Source organism: Lipomyces doorenjongii (genome assembly GCF_038497915.1).
Source record: "Lipomyces doorenjongii strain NRRL Y-27504 unplaced genomic scaffold V1508scaffold_1, whole genome shotgun sequence".
In the NCBI taxonomy this organism is placed as follows: Eukaryota; Fungi; Ascomycota; class Lipomycetes; order Lipomycetales; family Lipomycetaceae; genus Lipomyces; species Lipomyces doorenjongii.
The window spans coordinates 697,936-719,781 of NW_027118068.1; the positions used below are offsets into that span (position 1 = coordinate 697,936).

The following is a 21,846-nucleotide window of genomic DNA, read 5'->3' on the forward strand; positions in this document are numbered from 1 at the left end:
CCCCACAGTGTTGGGACTTTCAGATTTTTTTTTACAAATATTGATGCTACAATTACACGGCAGTGTTGTGATTCTTACGTTTGGGCCAATAAAGTTCCTGATCGTTCTAGTCTTTTGGGCTAGGTCCGTTTGAAGTATCGTAGGGCAAATATTCTACAGTATGAAGAGAAAAACAGCTCCACATGGGGGCGCCGACGATCTTGACGATGGCTTGGACTACACATTTGATGAGGAATATGGATTCGAAAGCGATGACGGCGCTGTTCCGGTTTCAGGACCTGCTGACAATGATTCTGAAGAAGACGGGACGATAAATACAACCAAGATAGTGGACGCTCAGGACAGTGGGAAGAGAGAGAACAGTGATGGGAAGAAGGCTTTGAAAATTGAGAAACGACAACGCTTGAAGGAGAGGATGGCCCTGAAGGTATAAATAAATTATTATTCGCATTTCCTTACAGCTATTTAATTTATATTTTAGAAAAAGCGACGCATGGAGACAGAAGTCACAGTGAAGAGGTCAATCGCGGCAATGGAGCCTGCTGTTATCGCCGACTACATCGCGAAGAAGGCTCGACTATGGCATCCCAAGTTGTCCTCTATCGAGCTTGACGATCAGTATTTGCTTCCACAATCGCGCGTCTGCGATATGTCATTTTGGGATAAAGATCGTTCGCTTCCAAATTTTGACAATTTCTTAAATTCATGCACGAAGCCGTGCGATATGGGGAATCCGCCGGAAGAGAAGGGGGCCCCATTTGCAATTGTTATTTGTATATCTGCGATTCGTGCTTGTGACGTGCGAAGGTAGGTGCTGCTTATATAGCTGTATGTATCGTGGCTTAATGGCTGACGCTGGAAACTTCAGGGCGATCCCCAAGGCTATCAGGTCTATGAAGATAATCGCGAAGAACAGCATCAGTAAGGACTGCCAAAATCTCCAGAGCTCCAAGTAAGTCACGGTCTCAGGTTTACTTATGTCCTCACTAACACAAGTTAGTCCTGCCGTAGTGCTGACCACACCCGAACGATTGAAAGGTATTTTAGAAAGAGGGGCTTTGAAGTTGACCAACCTCGAGACAGTGATCGTCGACAGCTCATTCTTGGATCCTAAAACGAGAAGTGTGCTAGATGACGTACCGGAGAGTTTAGCGGTCATGAAGCTACTGGTTACTGCCTCTGAGAAGGCTAAAGTCGCACTGTTTTGAGTTTCCATTGCATGTTCTAAATAGAAAATGTTTGTATTGTGTTTTACGCGTGACTGGATGTATATTATTAATTTAAGTTTCATAGGAGAATATTCTTACTTCTGATACTCTGTTGCTTTAAAGTACGTCAGAATCTCTTAATGCCAGAAGAATAACGGCATGGCGTGACTCATCTTTCGCCTTGAGGTTGAGTTTGGACGGGTCGGCGATCTATTGTTCGAGATTTTGGGCTTGTTGGTAGGGATAAAATTGGTGTAGTTGTCTGCACGCGGCTACATGTTTTGAGTTTTACCCAGGCCCGCCGAATATTCGCAACAATTACTGTAAATATTCATCTGCTACAGAATCCTTATAGTACAGAAGAATTTCAAAGTAGGAGTACAATAATCATGCAGCAAGCTGACTTCTTGCGCAAAAATTACGTTTCGAAGCAGTTACGTGGCCCGACTTATGTATGCTTAGACTTACCAAGTACACACGGCTTTAGCGCCTACAAGACAATTGTTAATGACTCAATATCTTATCATAATATGTCGTCAATTTTAGATCATCTACCATATTCGCATGGCAACATTTGGAGTCAAGAAATAGCGTACACTATCAGATCAATAGTAACCATGATACACAATATTAACAACAACCGCACCAAAACCCACAACCCAGCATACAGAACAGGTTTTGAATAAAACCCATGCGGCTGCTCATTGCAACGCAACGTAAAACTTTGAAACCCCAAAAACACCTAATGCCATTATGCAAGGAAGTTAATTCTGACTATGTAGAAATTGTAAAATGTATGTGGCAAGTAACCTGATGCTCACGACAGCATAAAAGACTTTTTGACAGCGACCATTAATGCAAGGAAATGCTGATATTGCAGTAGATTGCTATGAAAACTTATACGGTCCAAACCAATGTGACACCTGAATTAGCCGAAATCAATGGCAAGTTCCACCACGGACTGCAGAGGTGCCAACAGGACGACTCATAATTTTAGCAAGGGTAGGTTTTTGGCTAATGAGTTCGTTATTGATATCTGTGATGAAAATTTGGTCGTCGTCGTACGTTGCGGGAACTCGAGTGCGACTGCCGAAGAAAAAGAAGCCAATAAATGCTCCGATAACGACGGCGAACATCATCAGGCCATTGTAGGACATGAACACCAGCATGAGGAAGAATGAATACAGAACCTGGATGGCATAGAAGAACGATAGTACAACTCGATCACGAATGGATCTGTTGGGCAAGTATTTTTTGACAATCAAAGGTAACAACTCGTCTTGTCGGCCGGCTGATCAATACGAATTAGCAAAATGGCCATGGACGATAAAAACGCTGGTATTCGGGACATACGTGTCGCGATGTAGACTTCATACCGGCGCGTCATCTCACGTAGAAATTCGTAGCCGATGCCGAGCCCGACGATGCCTAGAAACGAAAAGGCAAGCGTGATCTTGTTGTATATCCGCCACCATTGAAAAACAATGCATATGCTGTTGGTATCCCATGTGAATAGCATCTATTACATATCTATCGTTAGCAAAAATGTTATAAAATTTTATCGAATTCATTTGATAGATATTGTTATGAGGACGGGGAAGGTGGTTAGGGCATATAATTCAGTCGGCGAAACATTCTGGTGACGTAACTTTGCATATAATCAAAACAACACGATGATGCTCATAGATATGACCACCCAACAACGATCCACATCCGCAATATCAAGAATACTTGGCGTTTATCTGAAATATCGAACAGAAACTCACGTTCATATTACATAGACTCCCGCCATGACCAGTTTCATTGGATGCTGCATTCCATTCGCTAGTGGAAGACCATGAGTCGGAAACTGTCCAAGTAGTAGGCATGCTGACAATCTGATTCAAACGTGTGTACGCCGATAATTATAAATCGCAGCTCATCGACGTTTGGCAGAGGAGCGAGTCGAATTGCAAGACGGACAAAAATATGTGATTGTGAAGCTGGCTCTGCCTGAATATTGCATACGATCGCAGTCCTGATTGGTGTGCAGACGTGTCGGTTTGATTGTTTATAGGTGCTGTTACACAGAACTTCTTGACACGACTGAATCTTTAAGTGCTGAATGTACGGAGGTCTAGATTAAAGAATTGGACAGGCAATAGACGGCCAGCGGTTTCAGGTTGCATCGAGGTCCTGAACCGGTGCGCAACTGACTACATACGTCAGCTCCTTGGCAGGTTCAGCTGCGCGGAGCTAAGATGCAGTGTGCATACTCTATACCCGAGCAAGCGGGGTCATAAACACTACGGAGTAGCAACTTCGCCAAAAATTGAGCGGAGTTCGCGGACGTAGGACTGTTGACAGCTTTTATCGATTTACTACTCCTCCTTGCCATGGAAGTCAATTTACGTTGGAAGAATACACCCGGTCCGGAACACGATATTGGAAAGCTCCTCCTCTGACGTCCAGCGTTCCGGGATGGATTGGGGCAAGAACGGCACGACCCCTTAGTATGGTGCTCTTAATCTTGGCTTACCTGGCAGCCCCTAAACGTAGCGCGGGCCAGGGTCGGTCGATCAGCCCACATCACGCCACGCTCATCTGCCCTGGAATTTTGTTATCTGAGGTCTGCTCTGCCGCTTCTATCTGGTGTTGCTTTGCACACTGTAAAAAATTTTGAGTTCTTACCGGCTAATCGGGTGAGAAATCTGAAGAGAGGGGTCGTAGTCGGGCTGTCTCCAACTTGTAACCAGCCCCATCAGATAATAATTACCCGGATGGATATCGACAATCTGGTCGCTATCACAGCGCAATCAATGTGATGGCCAACCGATCTCCACGGCATTCCTAATATAATCTGAACCTTTAAAATTGCGGATAATGTCCATATTCTCAGATCGTAACGCTGAGTCAGTCTCGTGATAACAAAATCGGTGAAATCTATCGATATCGATTGTCTCGCCCGTGACAACTTCAGACTTGATAGACGCCAAACAAAATAATTAACACTATAATTAATGCTATTTTTCGCTGAGTAGAGCGACAGATATCTATTAACAAAGCTTAACTATTACTCCTGTGGTTAGATATTCGTGATTTTGGATACTTCATGGCCAAATTTGTTATGGAATGCTAGAGGATGAACCGTCAGGCGCAAATTAGTATATGTCCAGATTAATATCGGTGCATCTAATCTAGCAATCGCAGGCTTCCGATAAGCTTTTGTCATGGGCTTAATCTTCCACTGGTCCCCAGGCTGACTACAGAACTCACACCTTCAGATGCATAACATCCAGCTAATCAGCTTATCATCCATCCATAGATCAATTAGGGTACATTCGATCTTATGACTTCTTCACCCCGCATCTTCTGTCATAGTCGTGCTAATTGTAAGAACGCGTGGATAAAAGAACAATACATCATGTTTCAGTTTAGCCATCAGCGCCTCTGACTTTGGCATCGAACAATAACTCAGCTGACACTTATGATTGACGTGAATTATATTACTGCTGAAACTAACAGCAGCAGATGGAAACTGTGGAAAATGAACATAACATAGTACTGTTCCAATGACTTACAGTTAAAAGGTGGAAACGTCAACATAGTACTGGATCGCTGTTGCCGCCCAAGCCTCAGCAGCGTAAGTCATTCTTCCTGGCCATCGATTAATATCCCCCCGAAAAGTTTCGAAAAATCACAAATGCCCTTGGTTCCTTGTTCGAACGCATATAAACTTCGCACTGAGCACCCAAGTTAATCTATATTGGTCAATCATATTGATATTGATTTACGTCCATTTTTATATTTCTTGACGCCAGCCTGTCGATGTATAGAACACATTTATTTGGCTGCGAAAACAACAAAAATATGACAAGAGTCAGGACAAACAGCTCTAAGGACCTTGAAAATGAGGGCCGCAAGCAAAATGGATAAGGAAATCGTCCAAGGAGACGCCGACGGCCACGACATGACTCATTGATATTTCGAAACTTCCGGGGGGGAATTTTTGATATTATCCCTAAATAAATGATATCATATGACCATATTTTTAGATGCAATACCTATATTTGCATATTTATGGCACAAAACTCAACGGGCACGTGAATTAAACTCAGGTCAGGTCATTCCCGTTATGACCACTGCATCATACCATATATCGCCGGTTGTAAGAGGGCGCCAGTTTAGAATTGCAAACGAGAGAGTTATAAAGGCTTTGCTAAGCTAACTCTTTAAACTCTAGTGGTGTAGTAGTGACTGCACCCGCAACGGCCGGCCGATGACAAGGAGCCCATATATGACATATATTTACATATTAACCTACCATTTGTAGATGAGAAGAATTTGATCGTGGAGTCAAAACGTGCTCATAGTCGTATATAGGGCCAGAAGTAGTAAACTAAGCAAAACAAGAAATATTGTGTTGCAACGTGTGTCTGTAGGTGACGCTTGGTTACTTCAGTGACCGACTGGGCAAGCCATATTGACGTGCGGCTCACCTGCAATACATACACGCACACCCCGGTAGGTATCTTGCAGCGCTTTCATAAATTCACTACCTCTTGAACGTACTCATTGAACAGACAAAAGAATCTGAGCAACATTGAAGAATCAATTGCACTGCACAATACTGAGCGATGGTCGAAGTTTCGTTGACAGTCGGCAAACTTGATGCTAGTATTGCGGTATTATTGACGGCCGACCATCACTTAATAGAGTTCCCATCAATCCTGTTACCGCCGGCTATTCAAGCGGGATCCATCGTGAAGATCAATTGCTCGCAGGATTTAGATGCTGAGAAGAGAGAAAAGGAAGACTTTGATGAACTGCAGAGCAAGATTTCCGAATTATATGGCAAGCGCAGTCCGATTCGACCGCAATTACGTGTCCGCAATGCTACGCAGACATCCATTGTTCTAGAATGGGATCCACTGGATCTTGCGACAGCCGATCTTCGATCTCTTTCGCTATTTAGAAACAATACACGCTTGGGTCGGATTCCTTCGCCAATGACGAATACGTCAACGAAACTGTCTGGTTTGTCGATTGACACCGCGTACACATTTCATCTGGAGCTCGTGACATCAGCTGGCACATACGTTTCCGACAAAGTTACAGTCAAGACCCATAAGATGACGGACCTTAGCGGAATTACCGTTTGTGTTGGCATTGTTAGTGATGAGGATCGTGCGATTTTGGAAGAGACTGCTGCCCGTATCGGTGCAAAGCCTCTTCAAGATCGAGTGCGTATTGACACGACCCACTTTGTCTGCATTGAAGGTCGCGGACCGCAATGGGAAAGAGCAATGGAGACGAACATACCAGTGGTTCGCCCAGAGTGGCTTCGAGCTTGTGAAAGTGAGGGTCGAATTGTTGGCGTTAGATCGTAAGTTGCCTTACTTATAATATCGTCCCAGAGAGATTAGGTTTACTTACATCCTACAAATAGGTACTACCTCAATGCCGATCCAAAATTGCAGCCGTCTGTGCGTCAGAATCCCACGTCGAGGCCAAGCAACTTTTCAAGACTCACTCCAACTGCACGCTCGCAGGGTACTCGGTCCCCGTCACCTTCTGCGGCTTCACGAGAGCTACACGGTGCGACGTCAGTCAACCAACCGTCGCTCACATCACCACAGAAGGTGACTGTTCCCAATTTGAGATTAGAGAAAGTCGAGGCCCAGGTGCCTCCGGAGCCGGTTGCCCCACACACAGCGGAGAGTGTAAAGGTGGTAGAGTCAGTAACAGGTGTCGCGCCTATTGCAGACGTGGCCGTGACGACCGAAGAGAATGCAGTCGCTGTTGAACCAGAAGAAAAACTGAAGCCAGAAGAAGAGTCGGAATCATTCCCTGACGGCGTTACAGAACCTGAAGTGGTAGAAGGTGATTCGGGTGACATTGGAAGATCAGAAATCAACGAAGATGGCGTTGAAGAAATTACTGTGGATAACCGAATAGAAACTAGCATGGCTGCAACAGACAATTCGTCAACCGACAAGTTTGAAGATGCGGCGAGTGCGGCGGATAATGAAAACTTTACGGCGCAAGAGGATGACAAAGGATTTGAAAGTGTACCTTTATGACGGACGCCAGAGAGAGTGTCGTTGGAGTGAGTAGAATATTGACGATTTGTTAAGTTGTTGTTGTGGTATTCAACGTTGTTTAGAATTGATGCGAAAATTGCACATTACGTTCTCATATTGTACACACCATTATTATACATAACATCCAAACTACATGCTAACCAGTAAGCTTTTAAAATTGCCAATTGCAATCCATATTGATCCAAGACTCCGAAATCAAGCAGTCACCAACAATGACGCTGAACATCAATGCTGGTGATCCATTTTATACAAAAATTCCATGGCCTTCGCGTCACCTCTACAAGTAGCTTTCTCCCATAACTCGGGGTCAACGGGATCGATAGCCTGGCAGGCTATACCAAACTCGACAAGTTGATACTGATCGGCACAAAATAGGATATCTGTGACCTCCGCGTCAATTTCCAAACCCGTGACATATTTCATTAGTAAGACCATTAGCTGTTGTCGTGCGGTACACTTTTGTGGCCCAAATGCATGGTAATACACTTCTGCAGCCTGCCGCTCCATTTCACGATACACAATCCCTCGTTCGTTTGAGTTCTCCATTGGATTCGCATAAAAGTTCTCCGCTAGCAAAAAAGCGCCTTTACTGGGATTTATAGGAGCTCCTCCTCGGACAACAAGATATTCCAGCAACGCTACTTTTTCATCTGTGTACGGCGGTAAGGTGAGACGTTCCGACAGTGGTTCAATAATGGGATCAGCGACATGGCCTTCCTCCACAGCCTGAACAATTAACTCTTTTGTTATAAATCGTCTGTCATATATCGAGCCTATGGCGCTGGGCGCATACTGAAAAAGCTCCGCTAACACCGCGATTTGAAGGTAGCGACTGTGGCGAAGTATACAACTGAAGCGCCTACACACTAGTGGAAATTCAAAGTTATGCGAATATATAAAAATAAGTTGTATAACCTCAGTCGGAAGTCTATCTAATGTTGGGGCGTCGCGGTAGTGATCACGATAGTGATCAGGCTTCCGGCGTTTGGACTCGTGTACAGTGTTCCAGAATGCTCCATGAAGTGATCTCTGATTGGGTCGTTAACACTTAGGTAATATAATCCACAGACCAATGAAGATACCTGTTTACGCCTCACACGGGATATACTCAATCCTGGTATTAGGAACCCCATAGCCGCCTCTTCTTAATCGCAGTAGTAGCTGGACCAAACCAACACTGATTAATGCGATTATGGCGCCCACAATGAGAGTTCCTCAATATAGTCCTTCCCAATTTTATATTCATCAAAAGCGAAGTTCTCCTATCCAAGATCTGGTCAATGCCCCAACTGTTGGAGGCAACCTTCTGTTATCACTGCTTGTATTTTACCTTCTGCCATTAAGGGCAAAAATTCACCAGTGGTTGAAGAACTTCAGAAAGAAGCCCCTGCATAAGCGTCAATATGTTACGAGCTACGAACATTTTCTTTTACTTCTACTCGTGGACAACCACATAACCGGTCAACCCGAACCAAGAACCTGGCTATTCTTTCAAGTTTTTTTGTATTTTGGAGCATAAACAGCTGTGTCATGACTCATGTCCGATGCGGTTAAGGGTACCGGCGATAAAGGCGCCGAGTAACAGGTTTATTTGGTCGTCTCCACCGCCCGGTTGCTCGCGCACTTCTCGATGCTCGGATCCGTCTCTCAATACCTCCTGGGCAAATTATGCCGTGTCACTACTGCACTGTCGATATTTTGGGTCGGATTCTTACATTCGAAAACTCCGGCTAGAGGAATATCAGCGCGGGGCCAATGACTCCAATTCCGACTTGCCGTCTGGCACTTTGTCAGAACAGCCTAGGTTTTTATTCGCCAAGCTCGAGTCGATTCGAAATCCCAACCAGAATTGCGAGCAGAATACGGTTGATGATCACCGGTTCGAAGTGCTACGGCAATTAACAGACTCAGTACTGAAAGTAATCGCGAAATTGGAGGCTGAAGCTAATGGACTGAGTGAGAGCCATCGTGTACCGACAATTGAACAGGCGTATGCTGCGTTGGAAGCCCGAAAGTACCGACGTGAGCTGCTGCATCAGATTGCAAAACGCAGCTCGATTGGTCGCGTGCAATTCTATAAGGAGAGAAGGAAAGAAGAGCAAGCAGGGTTCCTGTTACCCCCATACAACAGAGGCATAGACAAACACTTGAAAAAGAACAGTGAGATAGCTGATCAAACGCATGCTTTTGTGGATTGTCTTCGGTATCTGATTTCAATGTCTAATGGGCATGCCGTGGAAGATGATATGCGACAAATCAGTAAGCGGCTTTTCCGACGCAAGAGTCAAACTTGGGATGATCTACCGCCATTCCCGCGAATATTAACGGCAGATACATTCATCGAGTATTTGGACAAACTTGTTGAAAGAGAGTACTTGAAGTATGGTATTAGTCACAGGAACGGTATTATAACCGACATCATAGTCCAACTGTTCAGTCTAAGAAACAGGTCTACGACAGGATTACGAACAATATTGGCATACAATCTGGCTATATCATTTGCTGTTGACACAAGTAATTTGGGGTTGGCCAGAAAATTATTCAATAATATGCACTTTGATAACGTTAAACCGGATGTTGACACATTGAACCTGCTGATGTCTGCCGGATTTCGTCCTCGCATTCAGGGTTTGCCGATCAATCGTCAATTCGAATTTGTATTGAAAACGCTTGTAAAGATGCGACCGTTTGATATTCAAGCGAACCGTACGTCATGGATTGTGTTTTTAAAGTCCGTGAAGAGCGTTCCGCTCAAATTAGAGATTATAAAGCACATGCGATTATCTGGATACGGGATAGACTCGTTCACCATCCAAAGCTTTATTCTGGACGCTTCTGACTACTTGGATATGACGCACCTAACCGATATCATAATGGAGGAGTTTGCTGATCTCTGCAACAAAGCTCTCATGAATGTTGTGGTTCACAGGTTGTTACGAGCTGACCAAATAGACAAAGCTTGGAAGTTCGTGAATTTCATGGCCGTTAAACAAGGACTTAAACCAAATCTTACAACTCTGAACACCTTCCTCGAAGGGATGTTCAGGAAGGGGCGGTTAGACTGGATGTTTGGAGTTCTCTCCCCAATGGTAACCAAATTCAATGTCGTTCCAGATGCTGAGTCATATCATCACATACTCAGAGCAGCACTCAAGTGTTCTTTCCATGTCAACATCAGCACAGTTTTGCATATGATATATGGCGTTGCGCATAGTCAAGGATTGCATCTGTCACGGGAATCGGCCATGGAAATGTTGAAAGCTCAGGCATGGTTTCAGGCTTTAAAGGATCCCGAAAAGAAACTACCTGTGTACTATGGTATTCCGAGACCATGGGCAGATAGGTCTTCAACGGCGACAACACAGCTTCTATCAGACTTCCCTGAGCCTCACAATTATTATTCGCAATCGCCATATACATTCAATCTCACAACAGATCCCGGAAAAACTGAAATGAATCTATGGCAGGCATGCATGCGTTTCCTGGCGTGGGATGACGAAGCCGTGCTCTTTCTCGATAGGAAAATGAAAAACTTTACGGAAAGGTATATTCTGGCACGTGCTCTCGGAATAAAGCCGATTTCGTCTTCAGAAAAGGCTATGTGCTATGTTGAGCTGCGTGGCCGTCAGCGTCTGAAGCCCATGCCGTGCGAGAATGTTGATCACAATGGATTTTTGATGAGACTCTCCGAGCGCAGGCACTTTAAGAGTTTGATTGCACATAAATCGCATGAGCTCCTACAGACGTATTTGCGACAGTCAAACACATTAGTGAGGGAAGTGTACTATCGAAGAATCGCAAAGAAATTGAAAATAGGATTTGACCAAGCGTCGGTGATAGAGGCGAAGGCATTCGGAATATTTACGTACAATAAACCGGCAGGACAACGGAAATAAAGAATTAATTGCATATTTTGGAAGGGACTATGTATTATATGATTGTATATATTGTGTATTACTGTATATATTGTATATAACTGTATTTATGTACTAGTACAAACTTGATTTGAAATATGGCATAGCGCCGGTGTGAGAAAATTGGCAAACAAAATTTGTTAGAGGCGGTACAACTTGTATCCATGGTCTACCGCGCGACTTGCATATGTCGATTACAACATAGGCTTAATAACGACGGCATTAGCAACAGAGAGGGCAGGATGCTCACATCATTAAGGTCTCAGTTATCACCAATCAGTGTGACGACTAATACTGGTACAGTATTAAATTATACGAAAATATTAGGGCTTTATGAATCGTTTGGTAAAATGGTCACCCAATATGTGAACGTAGTTTAACTCAGTCAAAGATCGATAATCAACAAGACCAAAATGTATAGACGTATTTCCAGGACATAATTGTCATAGAATTATTATAATACCAAATTTAAGATTAGGCCATGCTACCAATACTCCATTCCAAATGCTCTATCACTTGGTTTCTCCTTTATGTACAACAACTCATGTGCTCTAAAAGCGCGGCATGATATTTTCGTTATAATACAATGTCGGCTGTTGCTCCAACTGCGTGCTTATATTGTCGACCAGACCAAAAGCGTCCATATCGAACGTAGTCCAGTCAAAGTTAGGTGGATATAGTGGATTTCCATCGGCGTCCCACAACAACCATTCAAGTGATGAGTCATCTTGTGTGACCGTGCCTCCCAGTAAAAAAGTTTCTATCTCGTGATCTGACATATAGGGAGGAGCTGACTTTGATGAATTGCTGTAATGGTGATGGCATGATCCGTCACATGAGGACCCTTGGCAGGGTCGAGATTGCATTGGGGCTCTTGACACAGGTGTCTGCCGCGTAAGTAATGTGTTTCCCATGGGAATGGGCGGTGATTCTATGGGTGTGGTTAATCCTTCAGAAAATATTGGTTCATTTGACGACGTTGGTATAGATAACGGCCTAGCGACCGCACTTTGGGCTGACCCAGGTAGTACAATGGAGCTTGCCTGCGTACCGTCACCAAGTCGCTTTCTTCTAGCGGCACAATAAACTACTGCCATAGTTGCTAGACGAGTGAATAGTTCAGCAACGTGGGTCAGCTTGCGGACACTCTCGGGCCGCCGCTGTATGTCTCTCAGAATTCCAGTGACTGATCTCATCAGCTGCAAGTCCTCCCGGCTTCCAGTCTTAATAACCGAAATAAATAGCTCCAAAAACGGAGCAAATGGCTGAAAAATGAGACACCACGACGCCACGCAATCGCTGTACCTTTTGCATTCCGGCGCTGACAGAACCCCTTGAATAACGAGAATAGCCTTACGGGCCGATGTCAGCGCAATATCTGTGCTATGTTGCCAACCTTCTGGAGTATCGATGAGATCAGCGTTGTCTCCACTTTCGTTATCCGCTATACCTTTGCTCACGCGATGGATCATCGTCATGCATACATAGTACATGAACTCAGACTGAGCAATCATGGGCGTGTATATCCAGACACCAGACGTGCAAGACTCGATGATCCATGGCTGAATATCTGCCCAGACCTTCCGTAGTACGGCGTCAAGCTCTCGAACCGCTCGTCGCTTATCAGATGCGGTATGCCGTTGTGCATGCGCAGAGTATAAGCGGACGTAGACAGCATCGTATACTTCTACCAGACTTGCGGTCGCATTACCCCGTCCAGTGCCAAATCTGTGTCGTTTTTGCGATTCCGTCTGGCAATCTACGTCTGTCGTACTTTGTTTCCGTTCAACGTCGCAGTCATACATAGGCAGTGATGAGGTCCGTCCGAATGTCAGCGAGAGTGTCTTTTCAATAATGTAGCATTTCCAGAACAGAGATCGCCGTTCCTCAATTTCAACCTGGGAGAGGCCGCGTTCGAAATAAACCGCACTCTGTCGGTGAAGACCGAGCGTCTGAGCTAAATTTGAGCAATGCGATATAAGCATCCAACAGAGGCCAGGGTGATATAACGCCTCCGCTGCCGCAGCCTGCAAATACATTAGTCGATAACGCATCTCGCACCGCATTCGACTATGTACACACCGCGAATAGAAGAGTCTGAACATTAATGAAGTTTGCCGTGATGAACAGTGACGGATCTTTTAGCACGAGCCATATATTTTTGAACATCTTTCCTCGCAGAAGTATATCGCCGTCTTGAAGCTCCTTTTCTGGCCAGAACAGAACCATGGCCATTATGTAACTGGAGCAAACTATTTTCTGAAGGCGCTGTGGCGTGTCAGGCTGATATACTTCGTCCCGGAGCATTTGCACAAAAGAAATCGAGCATAGCTGTTGAAATGGCCAAATAAACTCAATGTAGTCTATCGATATTAGATATTCATTCATCTAGACTGGTAGAATGTACGCACAATCAAAAAACTCTCGTCCTCGCTCTTTGGATGGGAGCACTGGCGTATGGTCCTTTATGTCCAGCTCTTCGATCCAATCTACCGCTAGGAAATTTGTAGCAACATAATCAAGCGTTGCAGTAAGCACCGCCTTCATTCCAGGGCATTCAGGTGCCACAAAATCACTATGCGTATCCTCTGTCTCTTCCGCATTTGCCTTCGCGTCCTGTACGCCATAATATTCCAAGTTAGTCCGCTCATGTTGTGTAAGCGCAGCGTTCTTTCTCGTTGTATTCTTCTCATAATCCTGTTCGTCCTCTGTGTCTGTCACAGGCGAAATGCAATCCCTTTCGTCAGATTTGTCGCTGTCCTCATGAAGTGCTGTAGTAAGTAGTTGGGCTTCAATGGACATTGAGAGCAGTGAAGACTTTCCCAAATGCTGAAGCTGTCCCTTAATATTCGTCACTAGTGAATTTAACAGCTTGATGCTCGCAAAATTTCCCCACGAATCTGGTGATTTTGATTCGGAGCTCCGTTCGCCATGTGGTCCGATAGCCGGTACATTGTCTTTGTGGTGTGGCGGAGTCGTCGTAAATAACGGGGAAGAAGACGCTGAGTAAAGTGATGTCGCTAGAGTCGGAATTTGACTGGTCAATGAAACAGATTCGGACACTGGCGCTGCTGACCTATACGATGTAGGCGTGGTGTGTGTGGCTGTCAAAATAGACGTTATTGTGTCAAGTTGGGCTTGCATATGATCAAGTCGCCCCTGAACATTTTCATTCAACCTGATATCACAATTAATACTTTATTGGCCTGCGTAAAATAGAAAACGGGATGGTTCACGTACGATTCCGAGTTACGTCTCTTTCGCTTGCGTGCATCTGGCATAGTTCTCAGGCATCTGAGGCTCCGTGACAAACAAGATCTGCATGGGTCTTTCTTATCGCATTTGATCTAGAAGTATGATGCATTACTATTGACCGACTTGTCGCTAATCGTCTCTATCACTATCAACAATTATCCTATCTAACTCACCTTTTTTAATCTGCAGGAATCGCACTAGACGGAGTTTATGAGTTAATATCGTTGAGGGAGGAATGACAGCTAATAACACAATCGCATGCACAAGCACATACCGCTCGACAAGATCCATCGTCGTCCTCGTCTTCAGACCTCATTCTAGCACTTACTGCGGCTAAAATGTAAAATATATCATATAATTTGGCAGATGAATTACTAGCTTATGAATATTGAAAATGAACTGGATGGATATTTCGTTAGAGCCAAAGTATTGTCTGTGGCTAGGAACAATAAGTGCGGCTGATTTTGGGACTGGAAGACAGTAAGCGCGGAGATCCGGCGTCCGCATCGCCGGGATTTTAGTCACGTTGGTGCCGCTTAATACGATGATTATCCGGTAAATCTGTCCCATACAAGATTGTATAGACCCAGCGCGGTTAGTTATAGATCTAAACTTTACATATCAGCACATTTTCAGTTAAACGAGAACGAAACTTGTATGCCTATGTCTCTGCTATCTATGATTTCCTGCGCTACTGTTTCATCGATTCATTCCGTTCTGTCGATATTTCTCAGAACTACAACATATCCTTACCTTCTTGAATTCATCTAGCGGAATTGCCACAAACAGTACCTGCTCTCAGGTGAATCGTCCTTCAATCCTCTATAACAAAGCGAGCACGCTACTCGCCTGAAACAGCAGGATACAAGATGGCAAGAACCAAGCTACTCGGTCCACTACCAGTTCCGGCGACGCATTCTCGACGGGGGCAAAAGGGTAGTCTGGAACCGGAGTGGGTCCAAGATTTCAAGAACTAAGACGCTTGGTCTTATTATCGGTCCCAGTGACGTCTTGTCGACAGGCGTTAAGAGGGGAGCCTGTGACAGGCTCAGAAGGAACAGTGTTATGCTTTGCTCCGGGTTTGTTTGTTACCCACAAGGGTTTTTGCTTTTTTTCCCGGAAGATTTCCCTACGCCCTTGTCCAAATGGATGTTCCTTTCCATATATTCTTAAGCTTAACTCGAGAGTCTATACATATATGAGTTCGGGGAGAGTAGCTGTGTGCTGAGGCTCGTCTCCTTGCCATCTTGTCTTGCCAGATGGCATACAACGCGGGAGCACCAGATCTCGGCATTTTGTTTGTAATGTTCAAAATCCGGGGTTTGGTGGCCGTGTAAACGAATAACAAATAAATGCCATTCTGGTTCTCGAACCTTATTCCCATAGCTCGCAAATTATAATGCCATTCTGGTTCCCGCATCAATTCCCGACCGGAGCGGTTGCTGTTACTATAAAATATCATCAAGAACACATTCTGCAATCTAATTCTGCAAGTGTTTAGCAAGTGCGAAAGGCTTGAAGGGGTTATTGTGGAGGCGCTTAGGATTAGAGTTTCAAGACTCCCAACTTGCTTCTCTGAATTGCATCAACGTCCCTCACGTTCGAAACTATTTAATCAATGCAGCGCACAAATCCACTATTTTTGATCAATCCTAAAATTTGCCAATCTATCGGCTAATTCAATCACTACGTGGTCATTGCACTAGTTTGGTTCTGTATTATTCAAGATGTCCGACGACGATTTCATGATGGCCTCTGACGAGGAGAACGTAAGTGCTGCCGTATTCCATACGTCCCGGCTTCATCAAGTTAACTTAGTATCACAGTATGATTTCGAATACGAGGACGACGACTTAGCATCAAACGCCTCTAATGTGGACATCGAAAACAAATACTACAATGCGAAAGCATTAAAAGAAGACAATGATCCAGAACCCGCGATCGAAGAGTTCCTCGGAGTGGTGGAATTAGAACCGGAGAAAGGGGAATGGGGATTCAAAGCTTTGAAACAAGTTGTCAAGCTTCTCTTCCGACGTGGGGAGCATCAACGCACGCTAAAGTATTATACGCAGTTGTTGACGTACACAAAGTCAGCTGTAACGCGCAATTACTCTGAGAAGAGTTTGAATAATATTTTGGATTACGTCTCTGCTGGAACAACCGATATGACGTTTATGGAGACGTTCTATTCGACGACTTTGACAGCGCTTGAGGATGCAAAGAATGAAAGACTGTGGCTGAAGACGAACCTGAAGCTTGCGAAGTTGTGGTTGGATCGCGGAGAGTACAGCCGATTAACTAGAATCCTAAAGGTGCTGCATCAAGCATGCCAAATGGACGATGGCGGAGACGATCAATCCAAGGGGACATATTTATTGGAAGTATACGCATTGGAGATCCAGATGTACACTGAAACCAAAAACAACAAGAAACTTAAGGTAGAATTTACTTGATTTCTGAGCTTAGGACAACGTTAACCAGCACAGGAACTCTACAACAGGACCCTGCAAATCAACTCAGCAATCCCTCACCCGCGTATTATGGGTGTCATTCGTGAATGCGGTGGAAAAATGCACATGTCGGAAAAGCAATGGGAAAAGGCGCGCGAGGACTTTTTCGAGTCATTCCGAAACTACGATGAAGCGGGCTCGTTACAGCGGATCCAAGTGCTCAAGTACCTTGTCCTAGCAGTGATGTTATCGAATACTGACGACATCAATCCTTTTGAGTCACAGGAAACAAAGCCGTATAAGTCGAATCCACAGATTGCGGCCATGAACAGCTTGGTCGATGCGTATCAGCGGTCAGATATTCACGACTTCCAACGTATCCTACGAGAAAACGGCGGAGCGGAAGGAACTAGTGGCGGAATCATGAGCGATCCATTTATCCACTTTTACCTCGACGACGTACTTCGTCGGATCCGTGCAAAGTTTATTGTTAATATGATTGCGCCGTATTCGCGAATAGAAATTGACTATCTAGCCAAGACTCTCAACATAGAAGTCGGAGAAATGGAGGATCTGCTGGTAATGCTTATTCTCGACGGGCAAGTTCAGGGCAAGATCGATGAGGTCAGTGGGCGTTTAGAAATCGAAGTTGCGCCAGATACCGGTGCTGAAGAGGCGGTTGCGGGAACCGAAAAGCGCGAACGCGAACAGGCGGCTAGGTTAGCTTCTGCGAATGATACGCGATTCAAGGCATTAGAGGCTTGGAGTGGGAGTGTTGAGAAGTTGTCACGAATCGCGTTTGGAGTTACTGGCAGAGCATAGATAAGTGCATAATCAATATATGAAGGAATTAATTGTGCAAACACATCCTACATAGCATAGTCGAACAACAAGCATATCTGGATTACTCAAACTTCTTACTTCTTAGGCCCATGAAGGGCATGAAGTGCATGTAGATGTCACAAAATCTGTGCCACTTCGTGTAGATTTGCCGGCCAGCGGCCCTTAACTACGCAGTGCTGAAAAGCCGTGCAATTGGGTCATTAGGAAGTATTAGTGCCCACGTCGACATAGTTCATTCGTGATATTCTCAGTCGGGTTATTATATATATATATTCTTTCCTCGCTAGGTCGTAAATACAACACGGGCAAGTCAACTTCATAACCAGCTTAAGAGCAGCAGATAATGAGTATGCACAGTGTGAAATGTACGACGCATACGTCTGGTCTTGAATACTACAGATATGATATAATCGAACTCTCTAGGCGGTAGTTTATGGCGAAAACCCTTACTCTCGAAGAAAATTGGCTTCCATTTGTCCGACTGCGGGGGCCGAACTTGCCAGGCCATTAGTTTTGAGCTTGTTGACATTGCTCATTTTGTAGCTAATCCGGGTAACGCCTGTTGTTACCCCTGATATTCTGTGACACTTTGGGACTCCTTGGACCTGGAGAGAAACATAAGCAACCAAATTCTTCGCACGGCGCGGCACTACTCCTCCTCTCTCCTTAAGTCCCCTCTGGTCGTTTCGACTGCACGCTGTCTTTCCTTTGCGATTTTCGTGTTTATTGTTTTGTTGATTTTTTTCGCTCCTTTTTGATTTACAAGGCATTTAGTCTTAATCTTCTTGTCTTTTCTTTCATTTTTTGGCTTTTGCATTACTTGATTTGTGGGCGGGAAGAGGGGCGTAAACCAGTAACGACGTCGTTGGTTTCAAATTTATTGTGTATTATACATCGCTTGTTTCAGCTTTTGTTTGCGTGGTTAGTTTGTTTGCTTTATACTTGCTTCGTTTATTCGTCTACTCGACTTTTTCTCTGGCTTGGTTCTATATTTACAGTCGACTATTGATTTGCACCGCCACCATTTTGAAGTCCGTCAGATCATGTCATTGACCAACCCAACAGCAAAACCATTTTCGCCACGTCATCGGCCGCCACCAATACAACTCCGGAACGCACAGGCCCCAGACCAGCATGATGCGGCCGTGAGCTTCGTGCCGACCCCCGCTGCGAGGGCGTCGTTGCTGTCGAATATACGGACGCGGAACGAGAATCTGGCACATCCTCGCACGCCGTATCCGCCTGGATATTCGACACCGAAGAAGCAACAGTACACCGAGGCCCCGTATGGCGTGAATTATTCGTCGCCGTCTTCGTCGGAGGAAGATCTTCGTGACGAAGCGAAGGAGGAGGACAGGCTTGATCCACGAATTTATGCTGCGCTGCATGCGAAGCAGCAGGAGCTTCTGGCTACGAGCAAGTACATCGCGCAACAGCAGCAGCGCATCCAGCTCGCCATGATGAACGCCGCGCAGCAACAGTTGCAGCAACAGTTTCAGCAGCAGCAGCAGCAGCAGTATTACCAGGATCCGGACGGAAATGTGTGGTTGATGCCGCCGGGCGACATGTACTCGCATTCGGGTGTGTACGGGAACTATGTGACTCCGTCGCAGCAGTCATCGCCTCGAACTGGTTCACCGTCGAGTATAACAAGTATGTACGGTGCAGAATATGCTGGTGTTCAGACGCAAGAGCTTTATTCTATGGGTAACGGCAGTACGTCGAGTTTGAGTTCGAGTAATGGAAAGGCGGGAAGAAGAAAGGCGCACAAGAAATCATCAAGTTTGTCATCGGTGCAGTTTGGGCCGCACGTTCAGTCGGGACAGGCCAAGAAACCTGTATCGCCGAGTCCTTTATCGACCCAGTTTGATGAGTATCGTGTCGAAGTTGGAACTCCAGGGGCGTCGCCGTCTGGTGACATGTCCGCGAACGGAAACAGCAATCCTTATGCGCCGATTCGACAGCCGATGATCCCCATCACTCTCGAAGAACTCAAGAAGTCGGTGAACTCGGAATTGAACTTCTGGTCTGTCGGAGTTGCGCGACTGAGAACGAGTACGGAGGGCAGAAACATGCGCGGTAAAGTGATCATAGATGGCACGTGGGAGAAGAACTGGGTTGACGAAGACTTGAAGAAGCTGTGGCGAGCAGAGGGGGGAGTGAACGGGATATCAGAGGTCGAAAAGGGCGTTAACGAGCTAAGTATGGAATCATAAGAAGATAAGGAGTTTTATGTGTGTGTTTCTACATTAATTGTATATTTTGCGATGTTGGTTTGTGTTTTTCGCAGCTGTTATTGAAATATTGGACTTGGTATTTGTACAATTGGGCTCCTTGGTCGTTTGAAAGAAAATATTATATGTTAATTATTCATGTAACTAGAATCAGGTCGAAATGATGTTTTATGTAGTATATAGTACTATGCTTGACATCCACACTTCATCACGAATAAATTCCTTCCGAATGACGTCGACTGCGGCAGCTGCAGGAGAGATCAGCCCGGTTGTCAATCGGCTTGGTCAACATTAGCCCTCTTAGGGTAACCATCCCGCAGCTTAGTGGCTGCTATTATCCTGGTACCCACAGTACCATTCAACAACAGTCCAAATCCTTGTCTCTGGACACCACAATAGTATTCCCGTCTTGGTAACATTCCTCGTTCGTGCGGCGCAGCCTCGCTAATGCATGTACGAAAGCTGCTCAACTGCGCAACCTCGCCGTTGTTATGGCACAACAGTGTATTGTTCCTAAGGTGATGGTCCAAGTATAGAAGTCATAGTGAGATCGCGGCGGCGAGTCGGCGGAAACCTTTTCCCGACCCACCTCCACAGACATGCGGTTTTAACCAAAATTGCACAAGTGCGCAAACCCCCAGGTAGCGCTTTCATCCTCCACATCATGATGAGATCGGCTCATACTATTAATATTCGCTGGACAAAGTAGACCAGAATAACTAAAACAACTTAAGAATAAATTGACTATCAGATCCTGCGAAATAATTAGTCGAGACGCGCGGTTTTTCAAGTGGTCCAAACTTTGGAACCGACAGACCCTGACTTATTTTCCAAGTTCGCATTAATTTTTGTGCCTGGGCGGCGATCTCACGTTAGTACTCCAGTTATATGCGCCACACCACACGCGTCACCTACTCGCCGTCCATACCGAACCCGCCTCCCAAATATCTCGTCCGTTTCCCCTCTGTATTTCATACTGCATTGATTCTTATTGAAGAAAAGGCGGAATATCCCCAAAAATATAAGGAAAAAGGTCACCGCGAGCGAAATGTCTGGAACTCCGCCAAAGTTGAGGCGTATCTCAACCAGTCCGACGCCAGTGCTAGGCGAGACTATTCCGCCAACGCCTGTCGATCCTGAGGAACAGCAGACAGCACCAGCGGAAACAACTTCATCGAGCGAATCACTCACACTCCCGTCGACAGGCGCAAGACGGTCGTCTGAACCCACATCAGCACCAGGATCAGGGACCTCGACGCCTGAACGCCGACACAGACCGACGCCGCTGCCACTGTATTCGTCCATGGCGCCACGATCACGGTCGCAATCGCGTGAGAGAGGACTATCCCCGGGTACGCGCTCTCCGCACTTGCGCGTGAGGTTTCCATTGGGAAACGACCCCTCTTCTGGATCCGTTTTGTATCCGAAGGATGACTCCTATGTGTCAGGGCAGGGAACACCGCCATCCGGAGCGGAAAGACCTTCGCTTCACCAGCGGTTTCCATCGCATGAGTTGCTGACGTCTAGTGCGAAGGCACGAGGTATGTCGCCACGGATATCGCCTACATCGTCCTCAACAGATTTGCGGCTCGAAGGTCAAGATGATGGCGCCACATCCAATGACAAGCGTCAACAGCCAAAGAGAATTGGTAAAGCCGATGTGTTGCTAGAGGAGGATGAAGAAACCGAGAAATCGCCCTCACAATTGCGAAGCTCAGTGGAGGAAGACGAGGAGGCGCGACGGCTGCGGTACGCTTTGGCGAACTCAGGAACGCGCTCTGCGCCTGGTAGTGCCACGGGTTCACCTGAACTTGATGGGCATGACATTGAGAATGGGAATGGCCATATTCCGGATTTGG

General features: G+C 45.5%; 8 protein-coding genes across 8 annotated transcripts; 5 read left to right on the plus strand and 3 right to left on the minus strand.

The window, feature by feature from the left end:
• Positions 1–160: 160 nt before the first annotated feature.
• On the plus strand, positions 161–1,208 carry V1508DRAFT_347256 (U3-containing 90S pre-ribosomal complex subunit-domain containing protein; the record flags this gene model as incomplete). Its single annotated transcript, XM_066936687.1, has 4 exons — positions 161–427; positions 482–807; positions 869–952; positions 1,001–1,208. The coding sequence occupies 4 exons, from the start codon at positions 161–163 to the stop codon at positions 1,206–1,208; spliced, it is 885 nt and encodes a 294-aa protein (XP_066799197.1).
• An 812-nt stretch (positions 1,209–2,020) lies between these two features.
• On the minus strand, positions 2,021–3,333 carry V1508DRAFT_14404 (Ctr copper transporter family-domain-containing protein). The gene is made up of 3 exons (XM_066936021.1): positions 2,975–3,333; positions 2,562–2,727; positions 2,021–2,499 (listed from the first exon to the last, which is right to left on the minus strand). Exons 1-3 carry the CDS (start codon positions 3,074–3,076, stop codon positions 2,147–2,149), a joined length of 621 nt encoding a protein of 206 aa, XP_066799198.1. The 5' UTR covers positions 3,077–3,333; the 3' UTR covers positions 2,021–2,146.
• Positions 3,334–5,730: 2,397 nt separating this feature from the next.
• On the plus strand, positions 5,731–7,477 carry V1508DRAFT_408168 (uncharacterized protein). The gene is made up of 2 exons (XM_066938977.1): positions 5,731–6,573; positions 6,637–7,477. The coding sequence occupies exons 1-2, from the start codon at positions 5,825–5,827 to the stop codon at positions 7,268–7,270; spliced, it is 1,383 nt and encodes a 460-aa protein (XP_066799199.1). The 5' UTR covers positions 5,731–5,824; the 3' UTR covers positions 7,271–7,477.
• Positions 7,327–8,627, minus strand: V1508DRAFT_436465 (uncharacterized protein). Its single transcript, XM_066942111.1, has 2 exons — positions 8,374–8,627; positions 7,327–8,320 (listed from the first exon to the last, which is right to left on the minus strand). The coding sequence occupies exons 1-2, from the start codon at positions 8,422–8,424 to the stop codon at positions 7,517–7,519; spliced, it is 855 nt and encodes a 284-aa protein (XP_066799200.1). The 5' UTR covers positions 8,425–8,627; the 3' UTR covers positions 7,327–7,516.
• Positions 8,628–8,739: 112 nt separating this feature from the next.
• On the plus strand, positions 8,740–11,324 carry V1508DRAFT_408172 (uncharacterized protein). Its single transcript, XM_066938978.1, has one exon. It carries the CDS (start codon positions 8,836–8,838, stop codon positions 11,185–11,187), a length of 2,352 nt encoding a protein of 783 aa, XP_066799201.1. The 5' UTR covers positions 8,740–8,835; the 3' UTR covers positions 11,188–11,324.
• A 235-nt stretch (positions 11,325–11,559) lies between these two features.
• On the minus strand, positions 11,560–14,907 carry V1508DRAFT_436467 (uncharacterized protein). The gene is made up of 6 exons (XM_066942112.1): positions 14,735–14,907; positions 14,634–14,657; positions 14,446–14,552; positions 13,617–14,383; positions 13,288–13,568; positions 11,560–13,232 (listed from the first exon to the last, which is right to left on the minus strand). Exons 1-6 carry the CDS (start codon positions 14,774–14,776, stop codon positions 11,757–11,759), a joined length of 2,697 nt encoding a protein of 898 aa, XP_066799202.1. The 5' UTR covers positions 14,777–14,907; the 3' UTR covers positions 11,560–11,756.
• A 1,149-nt stretch (positions 14,908–16,056) lies between these two features.
• Positions 16,057–18,002, plus strand: V1508DRAFT_408179 (PCI domain-containing protein). The gene is made up of 3 exons (XM_066938979.1): positions 16,057–16,229; positions 16,287–16,898; positions 16,947–18,002. Exons 1-3 carry the CDS (start codon positions 16,188–16,190, stop codon positions 17,730–17,732), a joined length of 1,440 nt encoding a protein of 479 aa, XP_066799203.1. The 5' UTR covers positions 16,057–16,187; the 3' UTR covers positions 17,733–18,002.
• Positions 18,003–18,395: 393 nt separating this feature from the next.
• V1508DRAFT_408180 (uncharacterized protein) lies at positions 18,396–20,220 on the plus strand. The gene has a single exon (XM_066938980.1). The coding sequence runs from the start codon at positions 18,797–18,799 to the stop codon at positions 19,967–19,969; it is 1,173 nt and encodes a 390-aa protein (XP_066799204.1). The 5' UTR covers positions 18,396–18,796; the 3' UTR covers positions 19,970–20,220.
• The last annotated feature ends 1,626 nt before the right edge of the window (positions 20,221–21,846 follow it).